Here is a 17,213-nt window from a genome sequence, read left to right as displayed (position 1 = left end):
CAGAGAAATGTTGAAGGGTGTTTTTTTTTTAATGTTTTATGTTTTCTTATGCTTTTATATATGTTGGAAGCTCCTCAGAGTGATAGGGGCAAACCAGTCAGATAGGCGGGGAATAATAATAATAATAATAATAGAATAGGACATCTCTATTTTCATCAGAGAAATGTTGAAGGGTGTGTAAGAGGAAGGGTTTACTTTTAACTCAAAACTCAGAATTTATGCTGTAACACCCACCACTTCACCCTGTCTCTGCTTTTCTACAACCTCAAGGGGTTGTCCTATTTCTAATACTTCAATCCTGTTGAAAACAGGCTCCCCTGTTTTCAACTAGATCAACTCCTTCTTCTGTCCCTTAGAGGCGCCCATAATTGTTCAGGCTTTGCCCTCCCACATGCCAAGCGCCCTTCTCGTTCTGACTCCTGGATTCAGATACCCACCCCTCGGTCCCCCCTCCCCACAGTGTACGCACCTTTGACATGGAGGCTCACAGCGCTGAGTGTCTGGCCAGCAGTGTTGCAGGCTGTGCATACATAGAGGCCACAATCCCGAGCTGTGCAGTATAGCACCTTGAGGATAAAGTAGCCCTCCCTGTCCTCGTAGAGCAGGTGTCTCCTTCCGGGGGACAGGACCATCCCATCCTTCTGCCAGACGATCTCTGGCTTGGGCTTCCCGGTTACATAGCAGCGAAACTTGGCGTGCTTCCCTTCATTGACGGTAAAGGCCTTTGGCGTGGGTGGGCTAGGAAGCACTTCTCCGTTCTGCCTGGATTCTGACGACACCTTTTGCCCAGGATGATGCCCCCTCCACTTTTCATCTTGTGCCTCCAGCTGCTTCTTGAAATGGCTGTTCTGGGGTGTAAACGCGTCACTGTGGGGAACACATGCTACAGAATCCACCAGGAGCACAGCTGCAGCCATGGTTTCTCCAAAACTGTTCTGTGCCCGGCATACATAAACACCAGCATCTGGGAGACGGGTGTTATAGATGTGCAGAGAGTGCCAGTCACCAGTCTCTCTGCCCACTTTGTAATGGCTGCTCTCAAAGATGTCTGACAGTTTCCACCCATCCTTTTCCCACTCAAGCTCCCCCGAGACCCTGCAGGCAAAGGTCACATCCTCTCCCCTGGTCACGCGTGCAGAGACCGGCCTGTTCAGGAAGACCGGAGGCTGAATGTCAAGCTCTCCTTTGGGTTTCAGCTCTGCTGCCTCCACTTTGAGAGTAGCAGCTGCGTAGGTTTCACCCACACTGTTCTTAGCTTTGCACACATAGCGCCCGCTGTCCGCTGGACCAGCCTGATACACCAGCAGGCTGTACGCATCCCCATCAGCCTCCACCAACATCCGCCCTGATGGCAGGTCCAGCACAGAGCCATCCTTCTCCCAGGCGACGCTGGGACGTGGCTCGCCAGCTACCTGCCATTTCAGGACTGCATTGGTGCCACTCGGCACTGTAAAAGTACGGGGGTAGGTGAGAAATCGGGGAGCTCCCCCAAAGGCATCCATGGTTGGCACACTCGGGATACAGCTGAGGCCAGGGACCTACAGAGATCAAGAAAGAACCATTGCTGGAGAAGCTGGGGTGAAGGACGGGGAAGGAGACCTTCCCTGCGATTCAGTTCACTCAATCCTATGGTGATGTTTAAGTGGATCAGAGCTCGGTTTGGCATACAGGCAAGTGGCCATGCGATCACTTATCCTACCCATATTTTTATCACACTGCTATCCAACCTATCTTCAGCAACCAGCAAAGCTATCACATGGCAGATGGAGGCCAGATGCATTCAACCCACCCATGCTACTCTCACCACCACTGGCTTCCTTTGGTTGTGCCTCCAGGCCAATCCCACCAGATAATCCCATTTTGTACCAACCTGCTTCAGTGATGCTGGCCCTTTTGTGCCCTGTGCTAGGCCTGTATGGTTTAGGTTAGCCTGTAGGGAATTAATGAGCAGAAGGTTTCTGCTGTAAGTAGGACAGGGTACTGGACTACCTTCTGGCCCCTATGATCCTGTGGGCAGGTCCTCTGGACAAAATAAGATATCAACAAATGCTCTTTGGGCAGGCAGAGTCCATCAAATTCTCCCCTTGCCCTAATCTCAGCAGCTGCTCCATGCTGGCAGCAGGCCAAGGTCAGGGGCAGACACATGGTCTCGGTGTGCAATTCTACGCCTCCTGAAGAGGTGACCCTTTTTCCTTTCTGCAGTTGCACCCACCATGAAGTGCTGTCCTATCAGACTTTTATTCTGCTCTCTCTTTGGACATCTCAAGCTCACACATACCGTATAATGTATATGTGTCAATCAGAGGGGAATGAATGACAGGGCTACATTGCGCCTTCATTTTGTGGGTATTCATAGAAATCTGGAAAGAAGCATCATGTATACATGCAACTCTATTCTGCCCCCCCTTCATGACCCCCAAAACACACAAGTCATAGAATCATAGAATCATAGAGTTGGAAAAGTCATGGGAGGGAAGACCCAGGATTCCCCACTCTGAGCCAGGATGGCCATGAGACAGTTCCAAGGCCACCAGTCCATGAAGATGGGGATAATCATGTTAAATGAGACTGATTATTGCTTCATCCAACATATCTCTAGTGTTTTTGCCATCCACCAACTATAAAGTAGGTCAGTATTATCACCCACACAGTGTGGGAGGGGAGGGGGTGGAACTGAGGCTAAGAGGATAGTGGATTCTCAAGGACCACTCAGAAAGAGCATAGAGTCTGAGGCAAGATTTGAACTGGGCACCTCACAGCTTGCTTTCTGTGCCCAAACGCCACGCCAGCCCCCAGAGGGCCTGCAATATGCATTCCTGCCCTATCCTGTTCTGTGTAATGTTTCACTGATAACAGGCTGACACCCCATGGAGGGAGGGAGAACATTCCAGAGAGCCTTCTCTTTTCCTCCAGCTCTCACTCAAAAGGCTCCGGTTTTCTTTGTGAACATCCTCTTTGCACAGAAGGAGCTGGGGGATGAGAAGAGAATGTCTGTGTGCTGTGTACTAGAGTCAGTGGCAGGGACAGGATGGAGAGAAAGGGTTTGCTTCAAAGCAAGGCTCTGGGTTATTATCATCACCTTGTGCAGCATGCACACACACCACCACCACCTCCAGGCTTCAGGTTAGCCAGGCTCTTGGTGCTGCGGTTTCTGCTGGTATCCCAAAGCCAGCCCCAATACTTTCTTATCTGATTCATCCCTCAGTAACTAGGATCTTGGAGGAGCCATCACCACTCACGGCAGCTCCAGAGTACCACTGCCGCCACCATAACTTTGCCTCCCTCCAGCTCCTTCCCCTTTATCCCCACCATGACACTTACCTCGTAAGGGGCTGTGAGGGGACCTGCCTGCCTTCCTTCCGGCATCCACTAACCTCAAGCCACCTTGTGCATCCACTTTACAACTGCCCCACTCTGTCAATCGATCAGCTCCTCCTCCTCCAGTCAGACGATTTCCACTTGCCCATCCATCCATCTATCCTCATGCCAGCTGCTCTCCTTCGTTCTTCTCTCTCTTTCTGTACCACGGCGCCCCAGACTGGGCATCCCTGCTGCCGGTCTGCCAATCCTGCACCACTTCCCCACACACCTACCCTCTGCCCCTCACATACTGTGGGTCCCTGGCCTCCTCCTCCTCTGCCCCGCTCACCAGGCGTCTGAGAGCAGCGACTCGACGTTACAAATGCCTGCAGCTGCTGTCCCCAAAAATACCCTCTGATGACATGGCTGGGCTGATAAGCGGGGGCTGGGGCTTGGCTAAGTATAGAGCCCAGCAGGGAGGAGCACAAAGGCATCCCTCAGCCCTGGAGCTGCCTCAGGCAGAACCCACCTCAGGGGACGGGGAGAAAAGGGTCACCATGGCCTCAAAGCAGGGTAAGCCACCCCTCAGGATAACCCCTTCCCCCACAGGCTGCCTGAAATTTTGGTTCTTGTCACACAGCAAGACTGGCTTAAAACACTGGGCAGGAGGTCTGGCATCAGCACCTGGTACTCCAGGGCAGCTGCTGGGACCCCAGAGCCCTTATAGGACCCACCAACATCAACACCTGTCCTCCACATGAGGCAACTGGGTCTGCCAGCCTCCATCTTAATTTCCCCAATGCACCAAAGTGACACTATGTTGGACATTCCAGGGCATTGTGGGAAATGGAAATTTAGAGGGCTGTAAGCCTGAAGGAGCCTATCAGCAAAAAGCGGGTGGGGGCACAAGAGGACACTTCGACTGGGGACCCCTTTAACCTGGAGCCGTCTCTGCTGCTGGATACTACTTTGGAAGTAAAATCAGAAACCAGGCTACAGCGCTGGAAAGTATTTTATCACTGAAGACTGGAATGGGGAGGTGACAAAGGATATGGCAACATCAGCCAAAAGAGAAGCAGAAGGTCACAGGAAAACTCAATATTCTCTCGCTGCCACCATTTCAGCAAGTACTGAGCTGTTAAGTTGTTTTTCTCCCCATAAACTGCATTCTTCATTTGCTTTCCATGTTACAAATATTATCAACAAACAATACTGGTGCCATTTAAACGCACGCATCATTTTCAGGATAATTTGCAACTTTCCCCATTTCCCAAGAGATTGGCCTCCTTCTTTCCCAGGAGGGAACAACTGGCAGCCTGCTCTCAGCTGAGAGGTTAAAAAAGAAAAGAATGGAATCCAGGGTGGGGGCGTGAGAAGGAAGGAGCCATAGATCCTGCAGTGAGGAACACATAGCGGTGGTGGAGAGGTCAGTTTACAACAGCCTCTGCCAACCTGGTGCCCTTCAGATGTGTTGGCTAAGGCTGATGGGAGTTGTAGTCCAGAACATCTGGAAGACGTCAGGTTTGTAAAAGCTGGCTTATGCATTCAACAGAATTAAAGGGGGAACTCCCCCCCCAACTGTGCTATAAAAGGCTCAAGTTTGGAGCTTACATGTCGTAATGCAATTCAAAAAATAAACAAATCCCCATACTTAAAAAACAAAACCTGTCATCATACTGCTGAACTGTAACAGAGATGGGGATGAATTCATTAGCTTGCTCAGAATGCCTTGGGATGTGGCAGATCCTCCTTCCGTAGAGGTTTTAAAGCAGAGACTGGGAAAACAGCTGTCAGGGATGAGGCAGTGGCTTTCCTGGATTGGCTGAGGGTTGGACTAGATTATCGCTGAGGTCCCAACCACATGATTCTAATACCACTATTTATTCTGCTTCATGTAAACTGTTCCAACTGATGCTGTTTTGTTGAGCACCGGGAAGTTAGGCCTGTACAGGGCAGAAAGGGTGAGAGGGTTTTGTGATACAAATCCAAGATGACCCCTGGGCTGTTTGAACATGAATACTGCCAAGGGATTGAGCTACTTATTCTATAACACAGCAGGACACCCACACACTCATTTCAGTTGCCAACCTCTTTCATAGAGCCAGATAGGCATACATCACTGGAAACAAAGTCAGATGAGATGGCATTGGCAGCAGTTTCACCCCACCCCAGAAAATGTCCAGGCCAGGTTTGCTTCCTTATCCTTTGGGTCCAGGAATCATCCCCACCAAATTCCTACTGCCAGTGTGAACTGGATCGCACCACAGTTTGAGAGGGCGTTGAAATTTAACCTCAGCCAACAGATGCCGGAGCAGCAAGATGTTCTAAATTCTTTGATACGTGCTTGAAAAATTACATTCTTTGTAGTCTCTCCCTCAATCCATGAGCTCTTTGTCTGCATTTGGATTCCGGTCACCACTTCACACATCCTGTGCCCCCAACCCTGGGATGTAGGGAAGGGGTTGTGTTTAGCACTATGAGCAGAAATCTGTGGTGTTGGTTCCCGATTCAGTCAGCTGACCAGCTCTAGCTGGGACAGGGCCATAGCTCAGCAGTAGAGCACATGCTTGGCATGCTGAAGGTCCCATGTTCAATCTCTGGCATCTCCAGTGAAAGGGATGCCTCTTCACCAAGCTGAAAAGGAGTTTGAGAGCTCCTGCCAGGCAGAGCAGATGGCACCAAGCGAGATAGACCAAAAGTCCGATTCATTGCAAAGGCAGCTTTGTATGGTTCACTGGGCTAGGAATTTTTTTCCCGGTCAGAAGGGGCAGGGGCAGCCATGGATTTAGTTTCTTTAGGATTGAAAGCCTTGTAACCAGGCAGGCAGGACGCGGGTGGCACTGTGGGTTAAACCACAGAGCCTAGGACTTGCCGATCAGTGGGTCGGCGGTTCGAATCCCCGCGGTGAGCTCCCGTTGCTCGGTCCCTGCTCCTGCCAACCAAGCAGTTCGAAAGAGCTTAAAAGTGCAAGTAAATAGCTACTGCTCTGGCGGGAAGGTAAATGGCGTTTCCGTGCGCTGCTCTGGTTCGCCAGAAGGGGCTTAGTCATGCTGGTCACATGACCTGGAAGCTGTACGCCGGCTCCCTTGGCCAATAAAGCGAGATGAGCGCCGCAACCCCAGAGTCGGCCATGACTGGACCTAATGGTCAGGGGTCCCTTTACCTTATTTTTAACCAGGCAGGCTGGTTTCTGGCAAGCCCATCTCCGAAATGCGATCCAGGACCAAGGAGCAGGGAGCAGTGGATGGAGCATCCTTCCAGGTGGGGACATTGTTTAATCATCCCACAGTACTCACAACTAAACAAAACACAATTAGTTACCCCTTCTCACCACCCAATACAGTATGTCTGTAATAAAAGGGTGCGACTTTTAAAAAACCTTTTTAATGCATGTTTAAAGGTTGTTTTAATCTACTCCAATAATTCTAACACATCCTTTTGGAGACCTTGATCCACTTCAGCACCTGTGAATACCAAACCAATGGGTTGCAAGGTGCCCTGTGGTTGTGCTCTTTTGTGTGCGATATCCATGCAAGCTGCCTAGTGAAGCCTTTAGGAATGCAAGATCCTGGGTTGCACGGCAATATTACAGTGCAATCCAATACCTGGTCACCCAGAAGTAAGTCCCACTGAGCTCAAGGGAGCTAAATCCCAGACTAGTGGGTATCGGATTGTAACCTGAATCTCCCTAATGATTCCTGGGATTGGTCAGATTGACTAGCTCTGATTTTAGTAACTCAAGAACCAACACGGATTTCCAGGCCGTTATTGAGGGGAGGGGGAGAAAAACTAGGACGCATTTGCCTTCTTGGTCTCTGCTGTGCCCCATTGCTGCCACCCCAGCCCTCGATTGCCTCCCTCTCTCCCTCAGAGTACCCTACCCTAAAGCCCTGTCCCCAGGGCAGCACTGTCCTTGCATTCCAGACGTCTCCTGTGTTTTGCTGCCCAGGAGATAATATTCATGGCTGGCAGACACTTGCGTCAGTGTCAGATACAGTCTCAATGCCATCCTACTCCAGCAAGGGAGTCAGGAGGCAGAAGGAGCCCGGCAAGTTAGATGCACAGGAGGAAACAGAGGAGCAAGACCACATCAGAGAACGCATAGGACCTCTGTGCACGGACAAACACACACGCATCCCTTGAACCAGCTCCTGGCCACAGAGACTCAGCTCGCACCCTTACATCCACCCAGCAGCAATTTTGCACATCCTGCACATCCTTCTATTTGCACATGCTGGATCAGAGCTCTCTGCGCACACGGACCCTCATCAGCTCCATGCTGGTCCTGCTGCTGGCTCCGGGTGCCGTGGCTGGCTGCAGCAGCGGGGAGGTTGACAGGCAGCTCATCCTGGAGAAGGTCAGGGCACATTTCCTGGAGTCCCTTGGTCCTGCTTTTCAAGGGGAAAGGGTCCAGGTGGGACGAAGAGGGATCCGCCGGCGCCATGCCTCAGACACACCAGCTGCTCAGAGGTGGGAGGATGAGGACACATCCCAGGTGATCGCCTTCCCCTCCAGAGGTAAGCAAACCCATTACTTGAGGGCTTACTATGGGAAGCCACACACAAAGTAGCAATTGTGTGGAGTCTTAAAAATTGACTGATTTCTCATGGAAGGAATTTCAATCACCTAGCACCCACTGCCTCAGATGCAGCCCTCCCCATTCCAGTGCCCCCCCCCCCAAGATGCTACAGGGTACCAATTTCCATCTGCCCCAGTTAGCAGACTTTACACCTGACATATTTGCTTCCCCCAGCTAAAGCGTTCCTCTCCAGCTCTAGAAATCCAAAACCTCCCCCCAAAAAACAGAGTCCTTTTTGTTGGGGATAACCCAGACTGAAATTCCCAGGTGCCAGAAAAGGTTATTTATGTATGCAACAACAACTGCGGTCCGTCGGCAACTGAAGTTGTCAGAATATGCACAACTTGCAGATTTAACATATAGAATAAGAGAACAAGAAGAACAAATGTTTAAAGAAGATTGGAAAATGTTTATTGAATATATGGAAAATAACTGTATACGGCTGAAAACGCTGGCAGCATTAAGATAAATTCAACAGAGTAAATAATTTTTGATGGATGTAAAAGTGGAAAACTGATTTGAATGGTTATAATAAAATATGCAGGGATGTATTATATGTAAAATGAACCATGGAAAGAGAAGGGAAGTCACTGGATATTTTAAAGTTTGTAAAATGTTGATTTGAAATTGTAAAATTAATACAAAAATTATATATATCCACAATCTGCAAATGCTGCTGAGCCTTAAGTTCCTCTGTTACTCCAGTTCAAACTGGGACTCCCACTGAAGTTCAGTATCATCTGAACATCCTTTCCTTCTTGTAGCTCTGCAGCCCAGTTCTGAGTTTGGATATCCAACTGAGTTTAAAGAGACTTTGCAGTGCAAAGTATGCAATATTTCCTGGAAGTAAGTAAATTCAGCAGGACATACTTCTGTACAGGCATACCTAAGGCTGCAACCTTGCAGCCCAACCTAGCACATATTACCTTAGAAAAAAGCCCAATTTTTTCCAGGGTGCTTCACTGGCATTGTGCATAGGACTGCAGTGCTTACTGAGCATTCTTTGAGACAGATACGGACTTTCCCCATTCAGGATTAGTTGACTGGGGAGTTTCCAGTTGTGCATGAAACGGGATGTACATAAGAAAAATGGGAAATTGGTAATTTAAATTCTACGAAAAATGGTAATTATTTACAGGAGGTGGGGAGGGGACTTAAATTATGTTGTTTTTTATGGCTTGACTAGCTCTTCTGCAGCAACCTAGTCTTCGCATACAGATGCTGGCATGTTAAGAGAAACAAAAATAAGTCTGCAGTCTTTTATTGGACCCAACTTCCGCTGGCGCAAGGACATGCAGGCTCTCATGTGACACGGCCCATGAGTGTTTGCTTACCCTTATCCCAACCAAAGTTAATTGGTCTAATAAAAGAGAACACCTGACTGAATTTTGTACCACTTTCCCAAGTATGTCTGTATAAATATATGCACCTATGACATTTGCCAGGATGGAGCGAGGCATGCGGGAGACAGGATTGCATGCATACCTAGGGCAGGGTGGAAGCAGCCAACTGGATTTCAAAAGGAAGGGTCAGGAGGTAGCACACTGGGATGGCATTCAGTGTGTCCCATAAAGGAAAATCCAACCCAGCCACTAGGGGGTGCTGCTCAAGAGCCACACATTTGATATGCAAATATCAGCACATTTTGCTATGGCGCGTGAGTGTAATCTTGACCCAGGTATACGCCAAGTCTCTAGCAACAGATGTGATAACGGTGATGAGATCTATCTCCAAGCTACATCACAAGCACATTTATTTTAGAACAGGAAAGTGGGCAAATTGTAGGCAGATTCAGTACAACAGGTACAAACATTAAGGCTGGAACTAGGAAATGCAAGCCCAACATAAGCATGCTAATTCCAGCTCTTTCAAGCTCTTCAAAGCCAGTGTTCCATTTTAAAATCCTAACCCACGGTTGCAGGGTAAAGATTAAAATGAGGACCCCACACTTTTGTTGCTGGGAGGAGGAAAAGCAAACATTGTCTGGGGACCAAGATCTCATGCTTTTAAAAATCTGTTTAGAGCATGAAACAAGCAGAAAGTGTGTGTGTGAAACAAGCCAGATGCTGGGAGCTATTATGAAGATTCAAAAAATAACAACCAGAAGGGAGATCTGGAAACCAGCATTTAACTTTTCTGCCTATAGGTTTGCCTATATTAGGGGTGGGGAACATCTACTCCTCCCCCCAATGTTATCAGACTCCCGACTCCCATCATGGCCAATGATCAGTTACAATGGGCACCACTGGGGAGGCCACAAGTTCTCCATGGCTGGTCTATACTGTTTTCTGTTGCCTTTCCAAGTTTGGGCCCGCACGGCAAGCAAAGCCCCTGCTGACCTCTCTTGTCCTTTGCAGATGTGCCATGTGGGCCACCTCAGCCCGATGAGCTTCCAGAGGATGCGGGAGTTTTCACCTACATCTTCCAGTCCTCCAGCCACACCCTGAGTCGTGTGGTAACTTCGGCCCAGCTGTGGTTCTACACAGGCCCCGTGACCGTTCAGAGCAGCAACCTCTCAGCAGCAGCATCGAATGGCTCTGAGACACAGTTAGAGATCCTCAAGCTCTCTGACCAAGGCCGGGTCCCTGTGGCTACCATGGCAGTGCCAGCCCCTGAGGGCTGGACCGTCTTCCACTTTGGGGACTCCTTCCTGCCCTACATTTCCCAGAAGATATTTGTGCTGTTTGTCCGTTGCCCTGGCTGCCCTTGCGTGGCGGATGCCGAGAAGATACCCTTCCTCGTCACAGCAACCAAGCCCAGAGGACGTGACCGGGCCAGGCGTTCATCCGTGGTGCCCGGGACACCAGCCGCTTTCAAGTTACTTAACGAACCTTCGGGTGGCAACTGCCATCGGGCCTCCGTCAACATTTCCTTTGAAGAGCTGGGCTGGGACAAGTGGATCGTGCACCCCAGCAGCTTCGTATTCCACTACTGCCATGGGACCTGCTCCGATGCCCAAATGTTCACCCATAAGCCCAACTTGCAAATGTGCTGTGCGGCTTTGCCAGGCACCATGCGCTCCCTGCGGGTCCGCACTACTTCAGATGGTGGCTACTCTTTCAAGTATGAGACATTACCCAACATCCTCACCCAGGACTGTGCCTGCCTGTAGCAAGAACCTGTCTTCAGAAGGGGAAGAAGAGTTTGGATTTGCTATCCCGCTTTATCACTACCCTAGGGAGTCTCAAAGCGGCTAACATTCTCCTTTCCCTTCCTCCCCCACAACAAACACTCTGTGAGGTGAGTGAGGCTGAGAGACTTCAAAGAAGTGTGACTGGCCCAAGGTCACCCAGCAGCTGCATGTGGAGGAGCGGAGACGCGAACCCGGTTCACCAGATTACGAGACTACCACTCTTAACCACTACACCACACTGGCTCTCAGAAGAACTCCTCCACCCCCTCCCCATGCACCTTAAGCTGTTGAGCAAGTTTCCTTTCTGGTTGGACCGGTGACTGAGTCCATCTGCCCAAACCCAAGCCGATTCCCTTTTAAGTGTCGTGTTTTAATGTGTTGTGTTTAGTGCTGTTTATAATGTGTTGCAGTGCTGGGACTGTAGAGTGATGGGAGGGTAAAATAGTAATAGTAATGATTTTCATTATCTACCCACTGTAAAGGTTCTCCAGACAGCCACTGGGCTAGCAGGGGGTGGGGCGGGTTCAACAGATCTCATGCAGCTGAGGTTTTAGTCCCACGTTAATTTATTTTACTGAAGAACATCTTTTGATGTTACAACCGAGAATGGGAAAAGCAGATGTTGGGCAGAGATGCTGCTTAATAGTTTCCTTTCCTGCTTCCCTCCTGTCAAAAAGGCATCCCATCTAATTTCCCTCGCAGGAGGAAAAGCAAAGTTTTAGGGAGGAATTTAGAGCAGATAGGCAACAAGGGGGAAATGATTAAACAAACCCTCGCCCTGCCCCTTGCGTTCTTTTGATTGTAGCCGCCAAGGCTGCTTTTCAGCAATCATGTAAATTAGATTCCTGTGGGGAAACAGAGAGTTCTGGATCCATTTCTCTTGCTAGAGCCAGAAACCGAGCCTTGTTTCCCAATGCCAGAGCACTATTTAGGGCAGGGATGGAGAACCTGATGCTGCTGACCATTCGGCCCAGCTGGGTTAGCATTGCAAGTTCAGACCACGTCTGTCACAAGAGGCATCAGGCTGGGACAGCTCTTTGGATCTGCAATAGCGTTCCCGCCTGAAAATATAAGCAGAGGCTTGTTTAGCCTGCCAAGCCTGCTCTTCCCTCACACAGGTGATCAATCTGGCCCTTGTAACCAACTTGCCCAGCACGTTTTCTGGCCTTGCCCCAACAAAAACAATGTCAGGAGATCTTTTTAGTCCAGTCTGAGTGATCCAAGGTCTACCCATTTTTGTTAAAAGTCCTCAATCCCAATACAGTGGTACCTTGGCTTTAAGTACTTAATTCGTTCCGGAGGTCCTTTCTTAACCTGAAACTGTTCTTAACCTGAAGCACCACTTTAGCTAATGGGGCCTCCTGCTGCCGCCACGCCACCAGAGACCGCCACCAGAGACTCAGGTTAAGAGACCGATTTCTGTTCTTATCCTGAAGCAAAGTTCTTAACCTTAAGCACTATTTCTGGCTTAGTGGAGTGTGTAACCTGAAGCGTATGTAACCTGAAGTGTATGTAACCCGAGGTATAACTGTATGTTGCCCTCCTGCTACCCCAGCTCTTTCTAATCCAGTATCCTTCAAAATCTAGCCACATTGCAGAATCATAGCAACATAGAATTATAGGGATGGGAGGGTCCCCCAAGGATGATCTAGTCCAACCCCCTGTAATGCTGGCCCAGGGTGATCGAACCTGCAACCTTGGCCTTAGTACTACCACATTCTAACCGAGTTGCCTTCTCTGCAGGGATCAGGAGGCATGGGCAGCCCAGTCCTTAACCTAAGCAATCCAAGTTCAGGGCCTTCCCTTTTAAGTGCTGAGATGTACCTGGAAGCAGCACAGGGCGGAGGGGAAGGTGAGGGGAAGTGAGAGGGGTATACTGTACTGTGGGATCAGCAGGGTTTTCTACCCAGTCTCTACATTCCTTATAGCTCCTACCAAGAGGAATGCTCAAGGGAGCAGGGAAGTAGGACCTAGGAAATAAAAAAACTTATCCAGAACACAGCCCCCAACAGCAATAAGCATAGACCTGCCTGCTCCAGGATTGGGGATGCCCCTTGGGCTGACATCGACAACCAGTGTTTAAGCTCCACTATTAGAACTGCTGCAATAAGGGGAAAGTGACTTAGCTCCTTCTCTTGCTGGCCAGAGCAGAAGTTTCCAAGTCCTGCTGCCTGCAGCTGTTGGATGCTTGTAATCAGAACACTGCGTGGCAGCCAAAGTGTGGGAGTCTCCTTGCTTTGTTGAACTTTGTATTTTAACATCAGCAGTTGAGCTGTAAAAAAGGCTACGTAGGTGTCAGGGTTTCTGGGAGAGAGGAGGAGATGACAGAGGAGACGGAGAGCGAGTGGGAGGAGGGGCAGAAGGATGAGGAAGAAGATGACGGAATTCTAAGGGAATCCACGAGTCTGAGCAGCGAGTCAGAGGATTCTCAAAAGGGGGTTACCTTAATCAAGCAAAAGGGAGGAGAAGGGAGAAGCGGAGAGGAGCCCAGTGGAAGACAGACGCAGCAAGAGGCGTCTCAGCTGGAACGGAGTAAAGGGGGTGGAGTCGTCAGCCTCTCGGAGGGAGCAGGATTAGGAGAGAACAGAGAAAGGGGGTTGGAGCAAGGTGTTCAGACGGAAAGGGTGGAGAGCAGAACAAAGGGTGGTGTAGCGGTCGAAAGAAAGGTCAGGAGCAACGTACGCGCGCCAAGTTCAAACGTAGAGGCGCGCGGAAGTGGAGAGAGCTCAGGGGAGGAGCCCGGCCCCAAAGCCAGAAGGAGGGGGGAAGAGGCGGCAGAGGATTCAGCCTCAGGCGAGTCACGGAGAGAGGGAACCCAGGGGGGCAGGAAGACCCTGCGGAAAAGAAAGGAGAGGAAGAGGTGGTCTAGAGCCAGGCTATTAAGTTGGTGTGGAAGAGGGGAGGAGTCAGAGGGGACTTCAGCGGTCTAACGTGACAGACGTACGGCCACAATGCTGAACTGTATGAGAAGCAGAAATCTTCAATAAACTTCTCCTGTAAATAAACTGCAACGGAGTGAGGTCTCTTGTGAGCTGGGACCCATCCTGGGTGGCCGCGACAGTAAGTCCCCTCTCTGAAAGCAAAAAATTTTTTTTTGCGAAGCTCACGAACGGGAGCAGCCATGAGCGCTGAGGAGCAGCTGGTTGCACTGCGGGATCAGGTTACCGCTCTCACATCGGCAGTCATTGCTTCGCAGAAGAAGAATGACGACTTGGAGAAGACGTGCCAGGATTTGCAGGCAAGGTGGGAACACGCGGACAGGGCGGGGGCCCCAGGATCCAGAGCGGAGGGTCGCGAGACAACGATGAGTTTCAATTGCAAGATGGACTTTTGACTCGTAAGGGTGCCCTTTACGTGCCCACCGACGAGCTTCGAGCCAAGGTTCTGCAACAATTGCATGACGCCCCTAGTGCAGGCCATTTCGGCAAAGAGAAGACGATGGAGTTGGTGGCTAGAGACTTTTGGTGGCCCCAGATGAGAGGAGAGGTGGCGGACTACGTCGCCAGGTGTGATATCTGCCAGAGGTCCAAACCAGTGCACCAGAAGCAGGCGGGATTGCTAGAACCGCTGGAGACACCGCAGCAACCGTGGGAGAGGGTAGCGTTGGACTTTGTTACAGACCTGCCCAGCTCCAGAGGTAAGACGGCGGTGTTAGTGGTGGTGGACTTGTTCACCAAGATGGCGCACTTCATCCCTTGTGCCAAGGTGGCGACGGCAGAACAGACCGCAAAGCTCTTCATCGATCACGTCTTCAGAGTGCATGGACTTCCGCAGTCCGTCTTGTCCGACAGGGGGCGCCAGTTTGTTTCCACTTTCTGGCGAAAGCTTCTGGGCATCTTGCACGTCAAAATCAACCTGACATCGGCGAGGCATCCACAAACCAACGGTCAAGCGGAGAGGGTCAACGCGATCATGCAGCAGTACCTGCGGTGCTACGCCAACCAGCGACCTGCGGCGTGGGTGGACTATCTGCCGATGGCTGAATTCGCCTACAACAACACGAAACACGCATCCACCGGGGTGACGCCTTTCTTCGCGAACAATGGCCGTCATCCCAGGACCTTCCCGAGATTTGCGGCACCAGGAGGGGGGGGGCCTCAAGATGCCGACCAGTTTGCAGCGGAGTTGCAAGAGGTGCACGAGGAGCTGCGGAGACATTTGGAGCTGGCAAAACAGGCGTATAAGGTGCAGGCCGATAAGCACAGGAGGGCGGGAGAGGACATCCAGGTTGGGGACTGGGTGTGGTTAGCAGCCCACGCGATGCCGGCCAGGTCATTGGCCAAGAAGAAGTTAGGACACAGGCAGCTAGGGCCATATCAAGTTGAGGCTAAGATCAATCCGGTGGCTTTTCGTCTAGCCCTTCCGGAGGGTTCCAGGGTGCACCCGGTCTTTCATAGGTCGGTGCTCACTCCCTACAAAACCCCACACAGGTTTCAAGAGTCAGGAGCACCCCCAGAGCCACGTAGGAGGGCGCCTGAGAGGGGGGAATCGCCAAGACCAGAACCTCTTAACGAGGTCACAGAGATACTGGACTCGAGATGGGGGGAGGAGGGAGTTGAATATTTTCTCGCCAGGGAAGGCACTCCGGCCTCTGCCAATAGCTGGGTGCCGGGTTACGCGTTGGACGAACCCCTGTTGAAGGAGGAGTTCCATGCACTTTTTCCGCACAAGCCCATGCCCGAGGAGTATTTTGATGATTGGCTTTTCACGCCCACTTTGTCGGACAGCACGTTCGAGGGTTTCTCCTCGCCCGAGGGCCATACGCCCGAAACAAGCTCGACCAGGGATCCGAGACTGGGGGGGGAGGAGACAGGCCCTTGTTGGTGGGTGGATCAGCCAAGGGAGGCATGGAGTCAGAGATGGATGGTAGGTCCTTGGCAGGCAGCGCCAGGAGAAACAGTGATGGAGGAAGAGACTGTGATGTCTTTGGGTGGGGAACCCGAGTTCGAACACACATATACGGAGCTGCCAGAGGAGAACGTTGAAGTGGACAACCTGTATCCTGAACCGACCCCGGAAGAACCACGTTTTCCTCAACCTGCACCCGGCGAGCGGGAGGGGGGAAGGGGGGGCTTCGAGGGGGGGATGGATGTCAGGGTTTCTGGGAGAGAGGAGGAGATGACAGAGGAGACGGAGAGCGAGTGGGAGGAGGGGCAGAAGGATGAGGAAGAAGATGACGGAATTCTAAGGGAATCCACGAGTCTGAGCAGCGAGTCAGAGGATTCTCAAAAGGGGGTTACCTTAATCAAGCAAAAGGGAGGAGAAGGGAGAAGCGGAGAGGAGCCCAGTGGAAGACAGACGCAGCAAGAGGCGTCTCAGCTGGAACGGAGTAAAGGGGGTGGAGTCGTCAGCCTCTCGGAGGGAGCAGGATTAGGAGAGAACAGAGAAAGGGGGTTGGAGCAAGGTGTTCAGACGGAAAGGGTGGAGAGCAGAACAAAGGGTGGTGTAGCGGTCGAAAGAAAGGTCAGGAGCAACGTACGCGCGCCAAGTTCAAACGTAGAGGCGCGCGGAAGTGGAGAGAGCTCAGGGGAGGAGCCCGGCCCCAAAGCCAGAAGGAGGGGGGAAGAGGCGGCAGAGGATTCAGCCTCAGGCGAGTCACGGAGAGAGGGAACCCAGGGGGGCAGGAAGACCCTGCGGAAAAGAAAGGAGAGGAAGAGGTGGTCTAGAGCCAGGCTATTAAGTTGGTGTGGAAGAGGGGAGGAGTCAGAGGGGACTTCAGCGGTCTAACGTGACAGACGTACGGCCACAATGCTGAACTGTATGAGAAGCAGAAATCTTCAATAAACTTCTCCTGTAAATAAACTGCAACGGAGTGAGGTCTCTTGTGAGCTGGGACCCATCCTGGGTGGCCGCGACAGTAGGTGTTTCTGAAACTGTGCAAGATAAATAAACTTATTTTAAAAATTCTGCCTGAAACCTCAGTGCTATCTTACACCTTTAAGAGATGTTTATCTTGGGATATTCTGGACTCACCCACTTTACTGAGCAGACTGAATAAACAGTATAGTGGGGAAGGGGAATGATTCACTCTTGGCTTCACATGTGCTTGCAAATAACTTTTTGCACGTGGTGTAAAGTACACAGCAGCTAGGTAGAGGACCAGGTTGGTCTCCAAGATAGCACAGGCAGGGTGAGAGCTAGCAGCTGTGTGAAAGCAATCTCTCTCCACACCACACAAACCACATACTGTAGTAATTTTTG

At 50.9% G+C, this 17,213-nt stretch overlaps 2 protein-coding genes and 1 long non-coding RNA gene across 6 annotated transcripts in view; 2 read left to right on the top strand and 1 right to left on the bottom strand.

Annotated features, from left to right (window-relative positions):
* Window positions 1-3,682, bottom strand: part of OBSL1 (obscurin like cytoskeletal adaptor 1) — a 62,471-nt gene extending 58,789 nt beyond the window's left edge. For 2 of the 4 annotated variants that reach the window (XM_081883849.1, XM_081883851.1), the window contains exons 1-2: window positions 3,322-3,682; window positions 470-1,538 (exon numbers count right to left, since the gene is read on the bottom strand). In XM_081883849.1, the coding sequence (XP_081739975.1) occupies window positions 470-1,538; window positions 3,322-3,366 (1,114 nt within the window). In that variant the 5' untranslated portion in view covers window positions 3,367-3,682. The remainder of the gene's footprint in view (window positions 1-469; window positions 1,539-3,321) is intronic. The other 2 variants (XM_081883850.1, XM_081883852.1) reach the window with 2 other exon arrangements.
* Window positions 3,683-6,801: 3,119 nt separating this feature from the next.
* INHA (inhibin subunit alpha) lies at window positions 6,802-12,394 on the top strand. The gene is made up of 2 exons (XM_081884339.1): window positions 6,802-7,817; window positions 10,237-12,394. Exons 1-2 carry the CDS (start codon window positions 7,532-7,534, stop codon window positions 10,989-10,991), a joined length of 1,041 nt encoding a protein of 346 aa, XP_081740465.1. The 5' UTR covers window positions 6,802-7,531; the 3' UTR covers window positions 10,992-12,394.
* Window positions 12,395-13,166: 772 nt separating this feature from the next.
* Window positions 13,167-16,916, top strand: LOC309354296. The gene is made up of 2 exons (XR_014162192.1): window positions 13,167-13,304; window positions 16,874-16,916. It is a non-coding gene; the product is annotated as an uncharacterized lncRNA (long non-coding RNA).
* The last annotated feature ends 297 nt before the right edge of the window (window positions 16,917-17,213 follow it).

Source organism: Podarcis melisellensis, assembly GCF_964234715.1.
Source record: "Podarcis melisellensis genome assembly, chromosome: 1".
Classification (NCBI taxonomy): domain Eukaryota; kingdom Metazoa; phylum Chordata; class Lepidosauria; order Squamata; family Lacertidae; genus Podarcis; species Podarcis melisellensis.
The sequence above is the reverse complement of the archived record's forward strand: the minus strand, read 5'-3'. Positions and strand labels throughout refer to the sequence as shown.

Excerpts from the sequence above, each read along its gene's own strand:
- INHA (XM_081884339.1), top strand. The coding sequence starts at position 7,532 with ATGCTGGATCAGAGCTCTCTGCGCACACGGACCCTCATCAGCTCCATG. Across the intron at positions 7,818-10,236 it reads GATCGCCTTCCCCTCCAGAG|ATGTGCCATGTGGGCCACCT; the intron begins GTAAGCAAACCC and ends TGTCCTTTGCAG.